The following is a 25,204-nucleotide window of genomic DNA, read 5'->3' as shown; positions in this document are numbered from 1 at the left end:
CCCATGACCACCAGCAAGCAAAGATCACCTCCACTGCACAGCTTATGTTCAAATGAAATGAACGACAACCACAGACAGAACTGGGAAGACAAGAACACAAGGCAGACAGCTCCTTTCCTGCAAGGACTTGGGAATATACTCAGAAGTGTCACAGAGATTAGACTATAAATATCTATACGTTGATTTCTGCAAGTACGGTAATATGCTGTGAGAAGAGATTTTGTAGGCTGTTTCAGATTTGAAAAAATCTTGGCAGATGGTTTGACATGAAAACAAAGCAATAACCAAAAGTCACTCACAGTGGCAATAGAAATATTTCAGTTTGTAGTGGGGTTGGGGGGGCTGTTTAGAACAAATGTTTCCCAAATGCCAGACAATGTTAAAATGTTCATTCATTCAGAGCAAGGTCAGACAAATTTGCAACATTCCTACATGGAAAAGCAAATGTACATATGTATGTCAGGGTTACATTACCAACAATCCTTATTCAGGAAAAGTTGCCAGTTATTCTGAGAGTGTGCCCTTTCCACTGCTTTGATGTTAAAATGTTCTTTCTTTATGTAATTAATACTTTCCACAGTAGATAATTGTCCATCTGTGGAAAGTTTTTAAATTGTCAACCTCTGAAATTAGTCTTTTGGAAATGTTAATGCTACATGAAATCAAAAAGCCTCAAAACCAAAAATTGACTGCATTTTCTATTTTCCAGGCCACTGGTTTGCTCTCATATCAATCATCCTAACAAAGAACAGGGCGGGGAATTGGGTGGGGTGGGTGGCGCAAGACCTGACGCTTGTTCTCAGGCACAATCTCAGTGTAAACACACAGGTTTGCATAGAGAGCTGCAATCCCCCACACAGAAACACACTGAGAAGGAGTTTACAATTATTTTCCGTCCAAGAAACATAAAAAAGAAAAGAAATAGAAAAGGGAAGAATGAAAAATGAAATTCAGTCTGGGCGCGGTGGCTCACGCCTGTAATCCCAGCACTTTGGGAGGCCAAGGTGGGTGGATCACGAGGTCAGGAGATGGAGACCATTCTGGCCAGCATGGTGAAACCCCATCTCTACTGAAAATATAAAAATTAGCCGGGCATGGTGGTGCATGCCTGTAGTTCCAGCTGCTGGGGAGGCTGAGGCAGGAGAATCACTTGAACTCGGGAGGTGCATGTTGCCACTGCACTCCAGCCTGAGCAATGGAGCGAGACTTCATCTTAAAAAAAAAAAAAAAAAAAAAAAAGGGAAGAAGAAAAATGAAGTTCATTATGAAATGCATAGTTCCATTAGGACCTTTATTCAAAATCTTTTTGATACTTTGCATTATTTTATACCATCACCAATGAATGAACTTTCTGACAGATACAATAGCTCTCAGACCATGCTACCTTGGGTAAAATTGCTTTTCCTACATAGACCTTTCTGTCCTCAACCATAAAACAAGGGTTGAACTCAGTTGCTAAGTATCTCCCAACACTATCATGGCATACTCATTGACTTCTTTAGCTAACAAGTAATACTTTGCGCCTCAGAATGCTTGTTAAGTGGGAAGATTTGAACAGAAGTTAGTGAATATTAAGGATTACTAGCAATTGCATAAAGTGCTATATGTACCACATTTAAAGATCTATTTTCATGTATCATATTGTCCTTCTTTCATCATGTTAATTTCCAACTGAAAGCCCTGTGTAGCTTTTCATTATTAAACTAAATAATGAGGCCTCTCACTCAAGTGCCAGGCTTTGCAGGTTAATAAAAATTAGTGAAGCAGGCTGGGCACAGAGTGCTATAATCCCAGCACTCTGGGAGGTTGAGACTGGTGGATCACCTGAGTTCAGGAGTTCGAGACAGCCTGGCCAACATGGTGAAACCCCATTTCCACTAAAAATACAAAAAAAAAATTAGCTGGGTGTGGTGGCGCGTACCTGTAATCCCAGCTACTTGAAAGGCCGAGGTAGGAGAATCGCTGGAACCCTAGAGGCGGAGGTTGCAGTGAGCCGAGATGATGCCACTGCACTCTAGCCTGAGCGACAGAGTGAGACTCCATCTCAAAAAAAAAAAAAAGATTAGTGAAGAGCTTCTAGGGACACAGAGGCAAATGAGCCCATTCCTGCCCATGAAAAGAGACTGTAGGGCCAGGCGTGGTGGCTCACGCCTGTAATCCCAGCACTTTGGGAGGCCGAGGTGGGGGGATCACCTGAGGTCAGGAGTTCGAGACCAGCCTGACTAACATGGTGAAACCCCGTCTCTACTAAAAATACAAAAATGAGCCGGGCTTGGTGGCAGATGCCTGTAATCCCAGCTACTAGGGAGGCTGAGGCAGGAGAATCACTTGAACCTGGGAGGTGGAGGTTGCAATAAGCCGAGATTGCGCCACTGTACTCAAGCCTGGGCAACAAGAGTGAAACTCCGTTTCAAAAACAGAAAAGAAAGAAAAAAGAATATGGACTGTGGCCACTCAACTCCAGCCTCGGGGGCCAACCCTAAAGGATGCCAAAAGTTGCCAAATCTCTCTCTTCCTTGAAACAAGGTAGAAATCTGATCCTTTGGGTATATCATCTTCAGAATTTTAATATCAAACATAATTTAATAATTATGTTTAAAATTTCCTAAACCTGATGGCTACACAAAGATCTCAAATGACAGGTGGACAGGTTACTTGCTTAGAATTTCTGAGATAAGGATTAATGTTCTGAGAACCAAGAAGACTCTTTCACATAGCTGGGAGTTAGCTTTGGGCCTCCAGCACACACACCTTTTCTTTTCGTTTTGTTCTTAGAATCAGCAACTGAGTCCAACACTCCCAATGTTCAGATGAGGGCACAGAACACAGGCTATTGGTTTTTTTTTCCTATTCAGTGGGTACATGTACAGGTTTTTTGTGTGATGCTGAGGTTTGGACTTCTAATGATCCTGTCACCCAAGTCCTACTGAATGTAGTACCCGATAGTTTTTCAGCCATTGTCCCTCCCCATCTCTCCCATTTTGGAGTTTCCAGTGTTTATCGTTCCCATCTTCGTGTCTGTGTGTACCCATGTTTAGATCCCACTTATTATTTATTTATTTAGAGACAGAGTCTTGCTCTGTCACCCAGGCTGGAGTGCAGTGGCCCGGCTTGGCTCACTGCAACCTCCACCTACTGAGGTCAAGTGATTCTCCTGCCTCAGCCTCCTGAGTAGCTGGGATTACAGGCGCGTGCCACCACAGTCAGCTAATTTTTTTATTTTTTTTTGTAGAGACAGGGTTTCACCATGTTAGCCAGGATGGTCTCGATCTGCTGAACTTGTGATCCACCAGCCTCGGCCTCCCAAAGTGCTGGGATTACAGGCGTGAGCCACCGCGCCCGGCCTTTTTTTGTATTTTTTAGTAGAGACGGGGTTTCACCATGTTAGCCAGGATGGTGTCAAACTCCTCACCTCAAGTGATCCACCTGCTTCTGGCTCCCAAAGTGCTGGGATTATAGGTGTGAGCCACTGCACCTGGCTTTAGCTCCCACTTATAAGTGAGAACAAAAAATATGGACTTTGAAAACAGACAGATCTTGAAACAAATTCCAGTTTTGCCATTTGCTACCTGGTGAAATACACTTAACTATTTTGAATCTGTCTCCCTAGCTTTAAAATAAAGTCCAGGGCTGGGTGCAGTGGCTCATGCCTGTAATCCCAGCACTTTGAGAGGCCAAGTCAGGAGGACTGCTTGAGCCCAGGAGTTCAAGACCAGCCTGGGCAATACAGAGAGACCCTGTCTCTACAAAAAATAAAAAATTAGCTGTGTGTGGTGGCATGGGAGGCTGAGGTAGGAGGATCACTTGAACCTGGGCAGTCAAGGTTGCAGTAAGCCATGGTCGCACCACCGCACTAACTCTGGGTGACAGAGCAAGACCCTGTCTTTAAATAAATAAAGTTCAGAGTTCCTAAACACTACATTGTGAATTGGTTTCTCCCTCTTCTCCCTTCCTCTTGCCAGGCTGTGTCTTTGGATACATACATCTTTAGTCTTCTAGCTGCACTGTTCTTTGTCTGTCACTTGCCTTGTTTCCACACAAACTTCAAGGCCTGACTTACATCCTAGTCCCATATGCGGCCATTTTAAACCAGCTCAGTCTGAAGCAACTTCTCCATCTTATCCTCTCAGAAGCATTTGTTTTGCCATCACCCAGAGTCTTTCTGTCATTCCCTTGTCTCATTCGGGATTACAAGGAATACACTGAAAATAATCAACTCCCATTGTCAAATTCTAACCTCAGTTAGGAAGAGTGAAGTGATTTGAAAAGAAAACACTCTTAAATACTGTGTAAGTTCCAAATTTTGATGAGTCTTAAACACCATCCCATATATAAAATCATATAACCTTCTACAGTGATATAATACTTCCACACAGGATAATTCAGAGATTGGAAAAGGTTATCTTTTGGATGGCTTCTTTTTCAGTGCCAACAAAGACCAATTTCAGGCATGTTTTCTATCCTGCTAGTTAAACAACAACAAAAATAGTATCAATAATAATAACTAGCCTGTACCATCGCGGCTGCTTCCTCTTGTACCCTAATTTGTGGCCTCAGTCTTAAGCTGCTAAAAGATCCTGCACTAATTTTGCTCTGGGCTATGTTCAGACTTGATGGTGAAATGCTTTGGAAACACTAAGGTACACAGAAGCCTCAGGAGTGTTTTTCGTCAAAGCCTTGCTTTAGTGATAAACCCCGCTCTGGAAGGAGATAAGTAATGCCCTCCTGCAGCAATCCATTTCAATATCTGTCCACCAGAGGTTTCTCTGGAGATTTATTTGCACTAAGTTCCCATGATGTCACACAGAGGTGGTGATCTGGAAACAGAATTAGAGAGAAGTGTTTGGGGGAATTATTCTGATAAATGTTTGGTCCGGGAGGATGGTGAAGGGGGAACACAATCCTAATGGGCCTTTCTTACTTGGGATAAATGATCGACTGCCAACTGTCCATAATCTTTCGAAGCTCATAAAATCTAGCTGCACAAATTGGCAAGTGCACATGGTGTACCTAGAGTCCAAAAGGAACAAATACTGTCCTACCATAAAGCATCCTTATGTGTGCTCAGAGGGAACTGTCTGTAAAGCTTTGAGAATTTTGTTATGTGGCCAGAAAGTCATTGGAAGAACAAAGCGAACGTTGTCTGGCTGGACAACAACTCAAGACAAGCACTGGGCAGGGTGGAGGAGGGAAGCCAAGGAGGTCCCCTCATCCACGGAGTCCAGCAAAGCCCAAAGGGTACCACACACCCTCAGTTTCTTTTCTCCATTTCCATCAAGCCCAGCACACCAAGGCAGTTGTCTCCGTAGTCTCCACACTCTCAATATGAATGCATTCATGATGTTTTGAGGACTCTCTTTTGCTTTTAAACTGCTCCTGAGAATTACTTTTTCTGGACAAAAATGTGTCAGGTGAGGATTACAGTGATTTCCCAAAAACTCTGCAGATTTCTAGAGTGGGTGAGAATCACTTTAAGATAATCAACCAAACAAATAGACAAAGTATAAGAGTTTTCCATTTTCAACTTCAACTCAAATTCCACAACAGCCCTTTTGGGAGCGTTGTGTGGGAAAAGGCAGAGACGATTCCCTTCATCTGAGGACGCAGGTCCAGTCTCCTCTGCTCTTTGGCAGCGTGTTTGCTATCCGGTTCTTACACCTATTTCCAAGATCATCTCAACCCGTAAGAATTCTTCTCTGCTGGGTGGGGTGCGGTGGCTCACGCCTGTAATCCCAGCACTTTGGAAGGCTGAGGCAGGTGGATCACGAGGTCAGAAGTTCGAGACCAGCCTGGCTAATATGGTGAAACCCCATCTCCACTAAAAATACAAAAATTAGCTGGGTGTGGTGGTGTCTGCCTGTAGTCCCAGTTACTTGGGAGGCTGAAGCAGAAGAATCGCTTGAACTTGGGAGGCAGAGGTTGCAGTGAGCTGAGATCATGCCACTGTACTCCAGCCTGGGTGACTCCACTTCAAAAAAATTGAAAGAAAAAAAAATTCTTCTCTGCAAAGCCCCTTTCCCGTGCCTGAGAGCAGACTTAAGCAAGGGTGTGTCAAAGGCTCATCTTGTTGTGCTGCTAACCCTGTGGAAATGAACTCCCTTTGGGCACAGAAACAACAAAAAACAAGAAAAGGAAAACTGAAGACTAGTAAATTTTGTATTACGGAAATTATAGGGAGTTCAGACTTGTGAAATTTCATCAAGATGAGAACTACATAATTTTTCTTACAAGCCAAAAATAGAGTGTTCAGGAAGCCCTGCCCTGTGAGCAAGTCACAGTAAAAGTCAAAGGTGGTTAGTAATGTTACAGACACTTGGGCCTTCATTCATTCAGACATTGGAATGTGGTCCACTCGTTGCCAAAGACCTGCCTCAAAAGTGGAGAGAGAGAGAGACAGAGAATTAATAACATGAACCAACCTAAAAACCTTGTTAAACTATTTATCATTAGAGTGAAGTGAAAGCCATTAAAATGGCCTACCAAGCCCTGTCTGGCCTCCCCAAGCCCCTCTCCTCCCCAGCCTCCTTGGTCTCTTTCTTCCTCCAGACACCCTGGCTCTTTGCTCTTCTTTGAACATGCCAAGCTTTCTCCTTTGCCTGAAACAACCTTCGCCCAAATAGCCACATGGGTCCCTCCCTCACTTCCTTTGGTTTATCCATTCCTATACTCTGTCCCTCACCCTTCTTCACCATGCTCCATTTACCATCTGATATTCTGTATATCCAGTTGCTAGTTGGTTTATTCTAGTTGATTTATGCTGTTCCAATTAAAATGGCCTGTGCGTTTGCATTTGCTGGTTAGACCTTATATTGATACAGGAATGTATATCCATTTGCTACATCTCTAATATGGTACATGGAATTAGAAGTAATGTAGTTTTGCTGTTTTTTAGGAGACCTCTTGGTCCGTAAAAAAGACTAAATATTATTGTAGCAGAATGTCTCTCTCCTGACTGGAATGTCAGCTTTAAGAGGGTAGAGACTTGTGCTTTGTTTATTGCCAGATCCCCAGTGACAAATATGGTGCATGGTAAATTCTAGGTGCTCCACATATCTTTGTTCAATAAATGAATGTGTGAAAGGGTGAATGAGGCACCAACATATGTGGTTCATATTCTTTCAGCTCCCTTGCAGAAACGTGTTGTGAGATGACAGTATTCTGCTCTTAGAAAGCGTTGATTAAAAAAACATGACTTTACGTAAATAACGGTCTTCCCTACCCATTCAGAGTTTGAAAACATGGGCCATTTTGTTGCCCAATGTCTCTCACAGAAGGATTAACACAACAAATTCCTTCAAGAATCCAGGGCTTGGCGATTTCTCCAGAGTAACACTTATTTGCATCTTTTGAAACTGACTGTGCAGGCCACAGAGCACTTTTTTCTTAGCTTAGCTGCCAGGAAAATAATTTAATACCACTGTTGCTACTAAGTCATGGAAAGTGTGTGTGTGTGTGCATGAGCCTGCACAGGATGCTGTTCTAATTAAAATGACCTGTGCTTTTGCACTTGCTGCTTAGACTTCATCTTCATAGAAGAATGTATGTGTATTTGTTACCTCTCTAAGATGTTATACAGAATTAGAAGTAATGTCGTTTTGCTGTTTCCTAGGAGACTTCTTGGTCTTTGAAATTGCTTCTGAGTCCCCTGAGATGGCAGAAACTAAAAAATAAGACCAAATATCATTGTACTAGAATAAACCAAAAGGAGAACCATCTGCCAGACCATGGGCAGATGAGAGAGAGAGAGAAAGAGAGAGAGAGGGGGAGAAATGGGGAATTAAAAGAGAAGGACCAGTACTGATAGAAGTAGGGGAAGATTGCATGCTGTGGCCTCAAAGCTAACCAAACGGTATCCTGGAATATCCATTACTCAGTGGAGTACAGCATTCACGTTGGCCTCTGTCCAAGCAGGTTTAGTAGGAAAAGTATTAACACCTGCAAGGTGGTCCCACAGCAAGGTCCCTGAGGACAGAGGTTCCAGTATAGCTGGGGAAGGCAGGAGGAATAGGCTGATCCCAATACCACAGAGCCTGCTGCTAAGTGACAAGGCACTATATCATATAACAAACTCAGCTTTAGAATGGGAGATGCTGGAGGAATGATTGAAACCCATGCGTCCCACAGATGGACATGGAATGAGTGAGCAGGACTGCCCTTGGAGAACATAATCTACATACCAGAACAGGCATGGGTTTGTTTAGGTATAAGCCATGGCAACAAATTTTAGCTTTGCAGCTCTCAGAACAGCTGTACAGCAGGGGCCTTGGGCAAGGCCAGCAATGGCGTTCCTGGACTCCCTACTCTGGGTTCTGTTGTATTATATCTTCAAACAGCACCTAAGTGTTAAACCTTCAGTTCATTTGCACAGCACAGCTAAGAAAACAAAGCAACTCCCAGACCTCCCCGTGTGGCTGCAAGACAACCTTTCCACTTACCTCCTCTCCCAGAGTGAAGCAGTTTTCAATAGTTTGAAAAGACAAAAAAAAAAAAAAAAAAAAAAAAAAAAAAAAACAAACCTGCCTATTAGTTTTAAGGGGGAAAGCATTGAAGAAATGGATTATGATTTAAAACAAAAACAAAACTCTTCTTTAGGAGAAGCCAAAGCCATTGTGGGGAGTTTGATTGGGTGTGCATCAAACAGCACAGACCCTCAATCCTCCACAGCTGGTTGAATGTGCGATTAGAAGAAATGTAGGAAGCTTCCAGCTGAGTCAGTTACCAATCTTGTTTGTGAGAACTGGAGGAATTCAGAGGCCTTCCGGTGGTTTTGCAAGTTAGAGGTATCTCCTCCTAAAAAATGAAGACATGAAAGTGCCCAGTGCTTACTTCCTGCTTGTTTCTTGTATTGAGTTCTCAAGGTGCTTTTAAAAGAGTCACTTTTGCCTTTTCAATAATAGCCATTCTGTGCTTAAAAAGAAATGTGTTCACATGGACATAGAGAGTAGAATGTTAGGTAATGGAGGCTTGGAAGGGTGAAGGGCTAAGGGTAGGAGTGGAGAAGACAATGATGTGGAATTATATATAGGGGCAATGTTAATCAGTTGATACCCTTAAAGTCCTAACTTGACCACTATGCATGTAACAAAACTGCACATGGACCCCATAAATTTGTACAAATAAAAAGGAGGCCGAGTGAGGTGGCTCACACCTATAATCTTAGCATTTTGGGAGACCGAGACAGGCGGATCACTTGAGGTCAGGAGTTTGAGACCAGCCTGGCCAACATGGTGAAACCCCATCTGTACTAAAAATACAAAAAAAGTAGCTGGGTGTGGTGGAGCACACCTGTAACCCCAGCTACTCAGGAGGCTGAGGCAGGAAAATCGCTTGAACCCGGGAGGAGGAGGAGGTTGCAGTGAGCTGAAATTACCCCACTGCTGTCCAGCCTGGGCAACACAGTGAGACTCTGTCTCAGGGGAAAAACAAAACAAAACAAAAAAAACCCTAAAATTAAAAGGAAACTAATTTTAAAAACAGAGTTACAAAAGCAAACTGTAGAAGACCTCCAATCTAGTGGATTTGTATAGAGAAGAAAGCTCTGCTCAAACCTGGTCAAGTGACTTTTGCAGTATCGGAAAAATATCAAGTGACCAGCCGGCCAAAGACACAAATTCATTGCCTCCGGCTCAGTGCACGCTCTTCTGTAACTTACTCCTGCCATACTTCCGTGAGGTTTATTGTTAAATATTAGAGAAATTAGCATTCCTAATCTGGAATGATGAAAAAAATCTACCATTAACTGAATTCCAAATTCCCTTGCAGGGCTTACATCCATTGCTGGCATTTAGTGTTCTGGCTCTGCCAACAGCCCATGCAGGATCTGTTGTACCAGTTTTACTTTTCACCAGTGTCATAGAAATTCTAAAAGAAAAAAAAATGATGAAAAAAACCTTAAAAAGCTTTCAGAGGAGATCATATTTTTCTGTGTATCTAATTTTCAGAAATCAAAGCATGATTCCCTGATTTTAGACTACAGAGGAGGAGAGAAAACATTGGGCTTTACCTTCAGGCTCACAAAGTCCCTCAGCATTCTGTTTTGTGACATATAAGCCAGACCCTCAAGTGTGGTCTGTGGACCAGAAGCACCAGCATCATCTGGGAGCTTGTCGGAAATGCACACATATTGGCCCCACTCCACTCCCACTGAATCTGAATCTCTGGAGGTGGGTCCCAGGTGAGTCATTGAACACAATCCCCAGGTCCTTTGTTCGCATACTAAGGTGAGAAGTGTTGGTCTAGATCTAGAACAGGTGCTTCCCAAACAGTGATCCCAGATCAGCAGGATCAGTTTCACCTGGGCACTCGTTGGAGCTGCAGAGTTTCATCTTGCTCCAGACTTTCTAAATCAGGAACTCTGGGGGTTGGCTCAGCAATCCAATTTTAAGAAGCCCCCCAGAAGATTCTGATGTACACCAAAGTTTGAGAACCACTGGTCCAAAATGTGAAGAGAGGCACAACTCAGGACATTCACCCTAAACAAACAGAAGGGATGAACCAGTGTTTCCCAAGTTACATTATGTAGAATAGGTGTTCTTTAAGCAAAGAGTCCATGGTCAGATATATTTTGGAAATATGTAGTTAAAACTGTGCAAGACTATTCAGCTTAAAGGTGTATTATGAGTCTCTGAGATAAGACAGTTGATGGTAATCCCCAATTTATTTGAGATCACTTAAGATTTAAGGAATAGCAATCCATTCACGTATTTCCTAATATGTCTCGTTTTTCTGAACAAAAGATTAAAAATTTGAATTTGTTTTTTGAGTAATACCTCATCTGTATTCTAGGAAAAAGGGCTGAAGATGTTGTCTGAAGCTCTGGTAGTTTCACACACACTATCTCATTTGTGTCACCATGGTTCTCCAAGACTGAGAATTATCCTCTAAGATGATGAGGGAACACACTAATGAAGAAATGAAGGTTCAACCAAGTTATGTAGTTTTTCCAAGGCCAGAAGATTCCTAAGTGAAGGAATATTGGTTAGAGTTGATCAACTGGACAATTGCCCAGGGTGCCAGTCCATGAGAAGCTCTAAGACATTGCTGGAAACATTACAAGATGGAGACGATAGGGTGGCTCTTGGTGAGAGAACTGTGTGGGGCTGGATGTGCTATTCTGATAAGCAGCCTGGAGTCAGGGATTGAGACTCCTAAGAGAGATTCTGGAGCAACACCTGAATCTCTCCTGGCCAAGGGCTGCTTTCCTGAGTGGCAGGGGTAAGTGTGGGGCACAGCTAGGTGATCAGAGTATTTAACAGGCTGATCTTTGTTCCCAGTTATTCTCTGTTTCTTCCCTCCTCACGACAAAGTCCTCAGTCTTCCCTCTACATAAATGTGGAATAATGATTTAACAGAGCAACACAATTGACTTGAAAGGGATCCAAATTATTAGCCAGTCTGTGGCACTCCTACATATAAATTCAACCTGAGTATCATCAAGATTCATGCTCAGGTGGGTTTTTAAATGCCAGTACCTGTGTTCCTCATAAACAAGATCTTTTCCTTTTAAGAATTTGACTGTTATATTTACATATAATTGCTATATTCAATTACTACTGGTTAATGCTTGTACTTTAATAGCAGTTTAAGTTGGTCTTGAGATAAACTGAATCCCTGAACATATCCCATTGGCTACCCATCATATTGGTGTGAGAATGAAATTTATTAGTAGGAGAGTGAACTTTATTACAATGCTTTCAAGAGAGATTCTTTAGTGATTTTTTTTGTTTTTAAAATTTTGGGTAACTAAATATTTTCAGGACCCTTTGTTACAACTTAGAACTCAGGCAAGCATTCCAACAAAGTCCTAGATCTTAAATGAGAGTAAAGTCAACTCACACAGGTTTCTGAAATATAATAAATGTAATAGAACTCTAAAACACTATTTCATCAATGTTATTTTAGTTTGAACCAGTTTAAGAGCCTAAACACTTAAGATTCAAGTCACAGCAGTCCATTCACATATTTCATAATATGTCTCATTTTCTGAACAAAGGATTAACAACTTGAATGTAAGAAGCAGGTGTGAGTACTCTCAATAGGTCAGATCCTTAACACCACCCAGACTAGTCTACAATTTCTGGGCACAGTACATGGCATGCGTGAATTTTGTTTCAATATGTTTTCCATAGCTATAGCTTAGAAAGTCACATAGCCATATCCTACCCAGACTTCCATTCCTAGTGGCAGAAGTATTTGCTGATGATTAAAAGGTCATGCAAAACAGATGTGAGGGCAGCTGGATTTTCCAGCTATGCTTCAGTGGACTTAGCAGTGGTGCCTGTCATTACCAAATAGTAGAGAGATTTTATTTCAATTGAATAAAACCAAGAATCTTATACAACCTTGTCAATATAATTGGGCATACATGCAGTTTCTTTCCCCTCTCATGGAGGTCTCACCTTCTCCATCCTTCATTTTTCAGACTCACAGTCTGGAACTAAATCCATCAAACAGAAAAGGTAACAATTAACTGGGTGTCAACCATTCTGACCTGTTTTCCCAACATCTTATAAATAGGTATTATTGACCTTGCTGTGTGAAAGTAATTTTAATTGCATTTCCTACAGTCTTCTAATTTGTTTGATACCACATTTGGTATTATGCACACTTCAAATCAACTTTCTCTTCTTATTTCTGTGGTTGTTTTATATCCAGTGTATAGACTGTGAAATGTAGTGAAAACACAAAGAACAGCAAATGGTGCATTGCAGAGAGGACTATCAATTCACAAATACCCTTGAAGAACAGATGGTCCAATTGCAAACCTCACAGATATTGACATCTGTGTAGCAGGCAACTGCACAAGTCATATAGAGACAGTCTTTAAGTTTTACATACTGTAGCCAAACTAAATACTTTCTAACGATATCCTTTACTAACTTAATATATGGGAATTGTCCCTTATTAATAAGAAGGACCTTAAGGGAATGTGGATAAAGTAATACATTTCCTCCCTGGGCTATTAGAAAGTCTAAGTCTCAGATTTGCTTTAATAACTGTTTTTAGAGACTCATTTTGCTGAGTTTTCATATTCTCATCTGTAAAATGTAGATTTAAAAATACTTGACTCTCAGAGTTTCTCCAATTATTAGAACTTTACGGTATACTAGTGTACCACGTAATATAGCACACAAATTACACAGACGATACAACAAATGTAAGCTGTTATTATAGATCTGCTGGGCTTGAGCCCTTCATGGTTTAGTTTATTGAGAAAGGGGACTTGTTGATCTCCTTGCTTTCTATTGCTAAATATGAAAATCATTCATTTTTTTCTATATGACAAGGATTGGAATTTATACAGAAAAGCTTCTATAAACTGAAATCCCAGTTAACTAACATAAGCCTTCAATTAAGAATGTTTTACTCATTTTAACTGTAGGAAAAGCATTACAGTAAAAGAAAATGAACTAAAAAAGAAAAAAAAAAAAACCAAATATTCAGTCATATCTTAGTATACATCCAACTAAATCTCTTGAATATTCAGAACTATTTAGTTATACTGAATATTTAGACCTTGAAAAACACAACCAATGCAACATTGTTAACTTTGCACACTGAAAGCATATTAATGAGAGGATTTTTGACTAGAACAAAGTTAGAAGAATTTCTTGTTTAACTTTATAATTCACCAAGTATATGCAGTGACATTCTGGATCATGAAAGTTTCAATATAGTTGAGCATCTAGTTTCTATTTTGCATTCAAGAGTGCCGATTATCAATTTACTGACTTGCACGTCCAAATTGCACCCTTTACTCTTCAGTACCAGCTTTGTGATATTAATCATTTCTCCTTGACAGTGATGACGAAGCTTTGTCCCGAGGGAGCAGAAGGAATACTGCAGAAGGGGCCTGTCTTCCTGGGTCTAGGTGTTGCATTTGTTTTTTTCTGTGTGGACCATCAGAGCGCACGTGTGTGGAGACAACTGGTGGAGCTCTGCCCCAGCTGTGCTTCCAGAGTGCACAGTTCCTCAGAAACTTCACGTCCCGGGCTGGGGCCTTCACATCACCTTGCTTCATGACGTGGGTACTGTGTATTCCGGGCCTGTGCCCACAGCAGCACCCAGCTCTCTTTGTGCACTCACCCATCAATCTTGTCTGCATTCCAGAGGATTCTTGCCTTGTCCGCAGAACCTCAGCAACCCAGAGAACGGTTATTTAGTGGGCTGAAACCAGTTTCTCCAACAAGGTCCTACCCCCAGTCATGAGGAGGGCATCTCCTTCTAAGCTTATCTTCTTTGGGTCCTCTCTCAGCCCCAGGCTATCCTTTAGAGGTCACTTTGTATTTTTAGTTACTCTCCTATCACAGCTTAATAATTCCTTATACTAGACTCTAAGTTATTTTGTGATTTCTGTCCTCCTGATTGCATTCAGATTGATCTACCAGGAGTAACCACTTTTCCCCCTCAGCTGTAATTTATATTCTTGATTATAATCTATGTTGATATGGTCAAAGGTCATCCAGAACTTCCCAGATACAGGCGCAAACACACTATAAGAGATTCAGATCAATTTATCTTTTCTAGGGGCAGGAGAATTCAAAGCATTTATAATGGTATTAGAAAAATCACTAAGCAGTAGCATAATAATTGAGCAAAGCAGAATGAATGGTAAGTTCCAGTTAATTAAGCTGGAATTAATTTAACTTATATTTCAAAGTTCATACTTGAAAAGCTCCATGGATTCCTCTGCTCTCCGTTTCATTCAATTAAGGAGACTAAAATTGTCAGGATTCTCAAGGAAACAGGGATAGAGAAAGTTTCCGGGGTTAGATGACATCAATATAGGTTAAGTAAGCAGTTTTATTATGCCAAAACTAATATTGCTGTGATGTAACTGGAGTTCCATTTACTTTCTCATTTACCAAGGGAACAAATGGGCATATTAGTACTAAGCTAGGGTAGAAAATTCAAGACACACCTGAAGGTATTATAGTCTACTAAAATACTTTAAACAAAGAAACAATGGTATTTTTGAGTAAGTTAGAATAGCACCAGTTGTGTGTGCTTTGCAAACAAAAGAAACAAAGAAAAAAGGAAAAAAGAAAAAAAAAACCCATTATATTTGAACTAGAGAGCGAACATGACAGTTCAGATGAAAAATAATTTGGAACTCAGGAAACTTCAGACAGAAAGAACAGAAACTTTGTCCTTTGAAACACAGATGCATAAGAGACCGTGTCAACCAACTCAAGGACCCGGCATAGAAGTCGTTTCCCTTGGGAACTATATTTACCATATTTGAGAAATTGAAAAATTATACTCCCTGAGAATTCTGAATTGCTTTATTTATCTCCCCGAGGTCAGACAAGTGGTTTTCGGACATGGAAATACTCCATTCTACACTAAACAACAGCTCCAAGCTTTATTGTGTGTTATTACATGCAGTCACAGACAGGACAAAATAAAAATTGCCTTCTTGGCAGACTTCTGTTTAAGAGGGCTTCTCGGCCGGGCGCGGTGGCTCACGCCTGTAATCCCAGCACTTTGGGAGGCCGAGGCGGGTGGATCACGAGGTCAGGAGATCGAGACCATCCTGGCTAACACAGTGAAACCCCGTCTCTACTAAAAATACAAAAAATTAGCCGGGCGTGGTGGCGGGCACCTGTAGTCCCAGCTACTCGGGAGGCTGAGGCAGGAGAATGGCGTGAACCAGGAGGCAGAGCTTGCAGTGAGCAGAGATCGCACCACTGCACTCCAGCCTGGGCGACAGAGGGAGACTCTACCTCAAAAAAAAAAGAAAAAAAAAAAAAAGGGGCTTCCCTAGTGCTCTGCCTTTGGCGCAAATCACAAAATGCATCTCACTTTTCCCCAACCCCATGTTCAAGGTATGAAGGCTGGCCACACCTTTCTTATTAATCATTGATGCAATCTTGCCACTTACCCAGACAGATTCTAAATCACAGACTCAAAAGTTCCGTAATATAATACTATAGACAAATGGTATACAGTGCTGTAAATTCTCCTCAGAAAATGAACACTTTGGCAAATCAGGCACTTGCCACATTAAAAATAATATGCATATCTCCTTAGTACGATAAATATACAGGCAACATTTGGGCTCGGTGCTTACTGAGTTAAATCCTCTCATTCATATGTACAGCACAAAACCGTATCAGTCTGAGATTTCTGTTAGGTAGCCATGTGTCCTAGCCCCTTTCCTCTGTTAAATTTTAAATACTGCAAAGGAACCATTTTCCCTGGGAGGCTCCCACACTTGGGATGAAACTTTCTCTGCGGAATTTTGGCACCCTATTAATTAGTGGTTATGAGTGGGAGCTGCTCTCTCTCAGCAACTCCTATTCTGCCATCAGTCAAGTGTGATTCTGCAATAAATTTCCACGAAGCAAACTATTTCTGGTAATTCTCCCTAATTAACACCAGGCCTGCTAATAATACATCAGTACCTATGTGTTTCTGATATAACCAAGATCTTGTCTGAGACTACTCAAAAAGGGAAACCGCCAACCCAAATTAAGCTTTTGCTGGGAAAAGGATTTTATATGTAGTTCTGTAAGAAAACCTTTGATAATCTTATATTGGGGACATTTTGACTAGAAAACACTGAACGACAGGGAGGCTTGCTCTGGTTTGAGCACTGAATGGGGATTTATTGTGAACACACAGTTGAGACTTAAGCCTATAAATCTTGTACTGGATTACTGTTTCTTAACGAAGGAATGACAGATCTCTTATTTTGTCGGTGCATTTTAATGTGCAATGACGTGATTGATAGAAACCAAACAGCAGCTATTAAAATGTCAGATGCAGACTTGATGCCCTTAAAAGTTTGGCTTCTGGAGTTTAATATACTGTGAGCAAATAGACTTGAATTTCTCTTTTATTCCAAACATACAGCGTGCAACAGAAACATTTGTCTTTATACAGTTGGAAAACAATCTTACTCAAACTAATAAACAAATGAGGAAGAGGTGAGCCTACCTAGTTGTGGAACAGTCAGCTAATGAGATTGAGATGAATTAAGCATCCCAATATCTAATGCAAAATGTGGAAATATGGATGATTTATGTTCTTTGATTATGTTCTAATATAATGTTTGATATGACAGGTTGTTCCAATAAATCATTTCAGCAATAAATATTTTAAAAAGACTATTGAACTTATTTATCTATTAATTCATAAACATTGGGTACATTCTACATGCACAGCATAAAACAGAGAATACAATAAATGTGACAGTGTTTTCAAATATTTTGTTTCTGAGGCATTTTGATAAGCAAATATCATACTAGAAGGGTTCTTCTGAGAATTATTACATCCTATCCTAACCTGTGAATATGGAACTTGATTTTCTTCCCATGATGACTTGATGGAAACCACTCACCAACCAAAAACAACAAAAAGGAGAGCTCATTTACAACAATGCAGTCATTTATTTATTATGTGCACATTATGGTATTATTACTATACTGATTATACTTATCATGTGACTTCTAATTAGAAAATATATCAAAAAGCAAAACAGCAGATAGACAAAATTAAAGAGACAGAAGATAGAGATTAACAGATAAGGCAAATTATACATTGAGAATCCAAATCCAATACCTTGAAACATTTGGGAAATGAGGGGGACAAATGGAAGCCAGATCAAATTTGTGTAAAATTATTCAGTATGTTTCTTTTGCTTCATGTCTGAAAAGTCTCTCCCCTTCAATAGGGATGACAAACTTCAAATGCCACACAAATGTTAACAGAATATACTAGATTCACACTGGAACAGGGGTAAAGAAGAAATTATTTTCTATAAAAGGGCTCCTAATGTAGTACTGCTTGAAAATGGTACATTTTTGTTGTAGATTATTTTAAACATAATGCTACACTAATATTTTGAAGATCTGAACTGTTATTTCCATTTGTTTTTACACTGTGACCAAATGATTAGGTTTTAGTTTTAGACTCTAAACGGAACCTGATTTAATAGGAAATAAACATGGTACTATAGTGGTCCTATGGTACCCCTATGGGCGATGGGTTCCAAGGACCCCCTAGGATACTGAAGTCCGTGATGTTCAAGTCCCTTATAGAAAATGGTGTAGTATTTGCATATAACCTATGCACATCCTACCATATACTTTAAATCATCTCTAGATTACCTATAATAGCTAATACAATGTAAATGCTTTGTATATAGTTGTTATACTATATTGCTTAATGACAAAAAAAAGTTTGTACATTTTCGGTAAAGGCGCAACCATCCATTTTTTTCCCCAAATATTTTTGACCCACAGTTGGTTGAATCACAGATGCGAAGCCTATGGACATGGAGGGCCAACTGTAGAAGCATAAGCAGAGGCTACTTTTTAGGTTGCTACTTCAGCAGGCAACATTCAGTCCATGTAAGTCCAGAGAAAGATTATAAATCTAAACTTATCACTAAAAATTTTAAAATGGGAACTAAATCCAAATAGTTTTTAGTCATGCATTATGATTTTAATCTATGATATGCCAAGTACAGCATTCCAAAATATACATCTAGAAAGACTAAAAGTAAATGCTCTATAGTGAAGTAATAATTAAAAAATGCTACTAATATAGAAAATTTATAATCAGAAAAATAAATATTCAGGGAGCTCACCAGAAGAATAAAGTGCTCTGCCAGTTATTAAAGGATTACTGCTGGTGAATTAAATATGGCATTCCCTACTGGAAATACAGAGATTCTTCTGGATTATGTTCAATATTTATTTCACAGGATTAACTGTTTTAGGAACAGATATAAAGCTTCGCCACGGAAGAGCTGGACAAAGCACAAAGACAACATGATATCTTAGGAGGCAATACTACCCTTTCAGGCATAAAATTCGTAGAAATGCAACATTATGCTTCATGAATAATATGTAGAAAGAAGGTCTAATGAAAATGACATCCTTAATGTAAGATAACTTTATAAGAAATGTGGGTCAAATAAAATTCTTTGAAGAAAACATCCAAATGCCATTCACTTACCAAATACTATCTTGGCATATAACCTATGAAGGCAAAACTAAACAAACAAACAAAAAAAGCTCACACCAAACAAAACCATCAACTTATTTTGTATTCTATAACGTAAAAGACTGTAAAGATGTGACACTGTACATTATATGACAATGCACATTAGCCAGCAAGTCTTTTATAGGTGGTTTCAGCAGCAACGATAAATAATGCAGAATTCAGTTCCAGCACTTTATTTCAAAAGAAATTTCCTGCCTCCCTCCAAGATGCAGGGTGAGGAGGTAGCTTGGGGTTGCTATTGGAGAAGTATTCAGTTTGCTACTTTGTGTCACCCCTTGCCATTCTTTTATCCCCAGTTAATTATTATCTGCATATAATATAAATCTGCTAGACCATAAATTAACAGCTTTCAGGACAGATGCCTTGAAAGTTCTTAGGGAGGTTAAACAAATATTGTAGCCTAAAACCTCCTCTATAACAAACATGCACACAATGGAAGTGATGTCGTGAGTGAGTGATGGGGAAGGAAGGACCTAGGGCTCTGTCTCAACTATAAAAGCACCTTGCCTCAACCAAATTTAAATTATAACTTAGGGGGTTCATGGACTTTCATCCATTCTGGAAACAAAAAGAAAACAAAGAGAAAACCCAAATCAAATACCAGAATCTGTTTTCTCACTGGGCAAATAGCAACAGGATCCACAGTTTTACCACAATTGTTTCCCTGTCTCCATGTGGTATCTACATAATTCTTTTCCCAAAGGAGAAAATAAAATAACAGGCCAATCTGAGTAATTAAACACCCCTCCCAACACTACCAAACCTCTGTGAATAAGAGCTTTCAAACTTTGTGATCATATTTGAAATTGGTTCACTTATTATTGAGAGAAAACCACAATAAGTCTCAATTTCATCACATCCTCAAGCCAATCTTTTAAATTTTAAATGTAGAAGAAGAAACAAAACGAAACAAAAAGATTATTCTGCAAAGAGCTCTCAACTCTTCATCAGCCAGTGGCATAATTCAGAAACTGATTCAACTAATTTATTATTTGAGAAAAGGGGATTGAAAAAATTGGGGGGTACAATCTTCTGATTCACAATTCCCAGCCCCATTCCTTTCTACTTATTCTCTCTCTCTCCCTCTCTTTTTTTTTTTTTTTTTTTTTAAGAGACGAGTCTTGCTCTGTCACCAGGCTGGAGTGCAGTGGTGCGATCTCAGCTCACTGCAACTTCTGTTTCCCACGTTCAAGCGATTTTCCTGCCTCAGCCTCCCAAGTATGTGGGACTACAGGCACGCCCCACCATGCCCAGCTCATTTTTGTATTTTTAGTAGAGATGGGGTTTCACCATGTTGGCCATGATGATCTTGATCTCTTGACCTCATGGTCCACCTGCCTTGGCCTCCCAAAGTGCTGAGATCACAGGCGTGAGCCACCGCACCCAGCCCTCTATTTATTCTCTCTAAAGAGACAGAAAACTATTAGAGCCCAAGATTATTTAATTAAATCTTTATCTTAGCACAGGGAAGGGAAAAAATAGAATCTGCCCAATATAGGTGATGAAGCATACACAATGAATAGAAACAATCACATTTTAGTAAAAGGCAAAAATTTGAGACTTATAAGCTATATGATAGCTTATTTTTGAGTGGGGAAGAAATGAGAAAAGAATATAACATCTCTTACTGGCATGACACATTTTCATAAAAAATCTCATTGCCCTTTCCTACTAGAATGATCCATTGTAAGGCAAAAACAATATACAAGCAATTTTTTTTTTTTTTTTTAATGAGATGGAGTCTCACTCTGTCACCCAGGCTGGAGTGCAGTGGTACGATCTTGGCTCACTGCAACCTCTGCCTCCTGGGTTCAAGTGATTCTCGTGCCTCAGCCTCCTGAGTAGCTGGGATTACAGGCACGTGCCACCGCATCTGGCTAATTTTTGTATTTTTAGTAGAGATGGGGTTTCACCATGTTGGCCAGGCTGGTCTCAAACTCCTGACTCTCAGGTGATCCACCCACCTCGGCCTCCCAAAGTGCTGGGATTACAGGTGTGAGCCACCGCACTCGGCCTACAAGCAAGTTTTAAAAAACTGACACCTATTACTGATAAAATTCTCTGTTTAAAATCCTATTTACTATTTTAAAGATAAGTATTAGTTTTTTTTTTTTTTTTAAATACAGTGATTCTCTTATTGATAAAATTTAAGGCATTTTCATTGCCTTTTGCAGATTTACTCATAACTACCTAACAAGGAAAGAAGGTATAATTATTTCAGATTGGATTATTTATTCTAAAATTAAATTCTTCACTAATTTATTCTAAGATGAATTTAATAGTCCATCAGGAAATTGGTTTTTATAAAAGTTATTTTATGGGCATAAAATACAGGAAAAAGTAATAATAAATGCCAAACTGTCTCTTTACTTTATGAAGCCAAATATTTCCTCAGACTTGGTTTTTAAAGCTGGAATTTATTCCTTCAGGGCCACTATTATTTTTCAAAACTCCATATAAATATTGAATCTAAAAATTAGTAATTTTAATTTTCCTTTTTCTCTTCAAATTTCTTCTCTTCTCTTGAACTGTTGACTTTCAAAAATTCACAGAATGAGCATGTTTCTTACACAGGGGCTTGTCCTTCTTGGAGAAAAAGGTCTGACCTTCTAAACTTTCACAACACACCTGAAAAAGAAACAGTATTTAAGAGGATATTATGCATTATTTAAGAGGATATTAAGAGGATTTTATCAAGTATGCTGGAGAAGGAGAAAGTGATTTTTTCTCCCACTGGATAATATGACAAAACACTTTAGTTGGTTAAGTTAGACTCCCTAATATTTCACGGTTACTATGACATTAGATATAATCTTTCAAAAGCAATGAAAAATAGCTTTTTCCTAGAATGTATTCTAATTTATAGAAAGCACTGATCATCACTTTTCTTTATCCAGAGGGAAGATTTATCCCTAACTTAAAAATCAATATAGAAAGAGGGCTCGTTAAATATATTTTATCTCCCCAAATTATAAACGTCTTAATTTTGCTTCGTGTTGTAGAGACTCATTTGCTTTACCAAATCCTCTCAAGCCCAATGTTAGCTTGCCCCCAGTTAACACAGGCACAGAATACCTGAGACCTTTTTTTAAGGGCTGCCTTGTGTTCAAGCTGAGATATCTTTTGTTTGTTTCTTATAGCAAAAAAACCAGGCCAATATCTGGCTGCTGAGGATTATACAGTCAGTCCACTATCTACATTTATAGCTCCTTGTTCTTCCTATTGCCTTTGTTAATTAGAATGAACAGCTTTATTAGAACAGAAAAAGTAAATCTGCTAAAACTTTTGCTTTTTATAGACTTTATGAAGTCTAAGAGATGGATGAGGTAAACAATAAAAAGTTCAATGGTAATGTTTGGGGAAATCATTAGGCATCGATTAACATTACTTTTGCCCCCTTTGTACAGTGGGTATTGAAAACTGTAGATATGTTAAATCTAATTTTAAAAAAATCAAACACCTGAACAGAGCACGTTTACTGGATATTTACTTCCTACATTTAGAAACTATATATTTTGATCTTTGAATCCATCCTAATCATTAAACATAAAACCCAACATATTAAAATATCAAATGAATAGGCAAATACTTTATTACATGTTTATTGGACCATAGTCTCAAAAAGAAAAGAATATCCAGGGGCAGTTGTTAAGAAATGACTCAACATATAGTTTATTCCCAGTGTTAATCCAAGAATCGATTTTTATAATTATTTATTTATATTTTAAGAAGTACTTAACATTTCCAAAAACTACAACAAACACTCTAGTAACAGAGGTTTTTTTTTTTTTTTAAAGTAAAGGAATCTTACTGTTTTAAGAAATACATAGCTTCTCCTTATAGACAAAAATATATTAAATTATATTTTCTCTAAGGGCTAAGGATCTCACTGTGTGCCAAATAATTTCAAAAATGCCAAAAAATTTAATAAACAACTTTTGAAATTTACAAAAAAGTAAAAATAATTTTTCTTTAGGTTTGAAGGACTGAAAGACACAAGAGCTGATGTTTCCATTAAATACTAAAGCTAGAATTGGCCATACTTTACTCCTCTAATTAGGAAATAAGACATTACTTACTGAGCATACAAAGCAAGTGTCATGCCAGGTGTAGCCCAGAGCTTCCAGGAACATGTCACCAGCTTCTATGGGAAATTCACATCCATGGCATATAGTACCAAAGAGGGCATAATAATCTGTATTGAGGCAGGGCAGAGAGACATAAGTTAAATACGATGAAGTTTTAGAATGATCGTTCCTAGATGGCAGCAACAAAATCAGGATTAGATGAGATGCTGAAGACAAAGATATTAGGAATTTGAAAAATTTCAGGAGATGGTATAACATTTGGCTTGAAAGATATGTTTAGCATGTTTTAGGATTCCCTTGGTATAAATATTATTTATACAACCTAACATTCTTGATTATAATTTTCCATGTAATACTTCTCACTTCTCACCAACTACTTAATTGCCTAAATACATATAAAGAACTGTTCTGGCTGGGCGTGGTTGCTCACGCCTGTAATCCCCAGCACTTTGGGAGGCTGAGGTGGGCAGACCACGAGGTCAAGAGATTGAGACCATCCTGGCTAACATGGTGAAACCCCATCTCTACAAAAAATACAAAAATTAGCTGGGCGCGGTGGCGCGTGCCTGTAGTCCCAGCTACTTGGGAGGCTGACGCATGAGAATCACTTAAACCCGGGAGGGGGAGGTTGCAGTGAGCCAAGATTGCGCCACTGCACTCCAGCCTCGTGACAAGAGTGAGACTCTGTCTCAAAGGAAAAAAAAAAAAAAAAAAAGAACTGTTCTGTGTCCAGTTAGCAGTAGACAAGACTGTTCTGAAGAAATACAAAGGACTTCTAATAACTAGCAACAATAAGACTAATGAACAGAGATCAAAAATAAAATCTGATATTGGCAAACTTCATAGCGTATCTGACTTGGTCAAGGAAGAAAAAAAATGTTACAGGAAACTATCATGAACAAGTGCTATGACTGAGTTTCTAGCTAGACTGTATCACAACAATATTAGCCACAATTTATTTTGCTGTATTTTCCTTTCAATTTTATGACTTCATGTTGAAAACTCTTAGCCAGAAAAGACCATTTACTTGACATAGATTACAGTTACAAGAACACTAACAGGATTTCCTTCTAATGAAAGCAGTTTTGAAAAGATGTTTCTCTACTACTAAATTAGAATTTTCTTCTTTTTTTTTTTTCCATTGGAGAGACAGGGTCTTGCTCTGTCACCTAGGCTTGAGTGTAGTGGTATGATCATAGTTCACTGCAGCCTCCACCTCCTGGGCTCAAGCCATCCTCCTGCCACTGTCACCCGACTAGCTGAGACTACATGTACAAGCCACCAAGTCCAACTAATTAAAAAAAAATTTTTTTTTGTAGAGACAGGGTCTTGGTAGGCTGCCCCTGGTGGTTTTGAACTCATGGCCTCAAGTGATCCTCCTGCCTCGCCTCCCAAAGAGCTGGGATTAAGGGCATTGAGTCACTGTGCCTGGCTCTAATTTTCTTTTCTTTTTTGTCTTTTTGAGACACAGTCTCACCCTCTCGCCCAGGCTGGAGTGTAGTGGCACGATCTCGGCTCACTGGAACGTCCACCTCTCGGGTTCAAGTGATTCTCCTGCCTCAGTCGGGATTACAGGCGCCCACCACCACACCTGGCTAATTTTTTTGAATTTTTAGTAGAGACAGGGTGTCACCATGTTGCCCAGGCTGGTTACCCTAATTTTCTTTTATGCAGCTCCTCTCACTACTGTGTTGTCTCATGGTTCAGCCTTTGGCCTCTGACATTGTCAATCCAACCTCAGCTGGAGAGGAAGGCAGGCTATAATTTGCAATTTGATTAACCTTACTTAGCAACTGTCAATGTTTAGTATTCCTTAGCACCATTTGCTCAGCATAGATCCATGCAGTCTACTGTGGGCCAGGCATTGTTCAAGGCACTGCAGGGGTACAGTGGTGAAGAAGACAGTTGAGGTTGCTTTCCTCATGGGGCTCATATTCTCATTGGAAAGAGGATGTCATGATTTATTGAATTTAAAAAATAAATAATAAATCATTTCAGAGTATGATAAGTACTATGAAGGAAAGAAAATAGTAATTTAATATAAAATAATTGGGGGTCACTACACTATTAAGGAAAATTAGAAAAGGCCTTTCTGAAGAGGT

General features: G+C 39.5%; 1 protein-coding gene across 14 annotated transcripts in view; it reads right to left on the bottom strand.

Annotated features, from left to right (window-relative positions):
• Positions 1-17,373: 17,373 nt before the first annotated feature.
• Positions 17,374-25,204, bottom strand: part of PDLIM5 (PDZ and LIM domain 5) — a 208,361-nt gene continuing 200,530 nt past the window's right edge. For 13 of the 14 annotated variants that reach the window (XM_009207199.3, XM_009207204.3, XM_009207207.3 and 10 more), the window contains 2 exons: positions 23,094-23,209; positions 20,438-21,642 (listed from right to left, as the gene is read on the bottom strand). In XM_009207199.3, coding sequence (XP_009205463.1) covers positions 21,553-21,642; positions 23,094-23,209 — 206 coding nt within the window. In that variant the 3' untranslated portion in view covers positions 20,438-21,552. Of the gene's footprint in view, positions 21,643-23,093; positions 23,210-25,204 lie in introns of all 14 variants that reach the window. The other variant, XM_003898978.3, reaches the window with a different exon arrangement.

This window comes from Papio anubis, chromosome 3 (assembly GCF_008728515.1).
Source record: "Papio anubis isolate 15944 chromosome 3, Panubis1.0, whole genome shotgun sequence".
NCBI classification, from domain to species: domain Eukaryota; kingdom Metazoa; phylum Chordata; class Mammalia; order Primates; family Cercopithecidae; genus Papio; species Papio anubis.
Note: the sequence above shows the minus strand (reverse complement) of the source record. Positions and strands in the feature narration are given on the sequence as shown.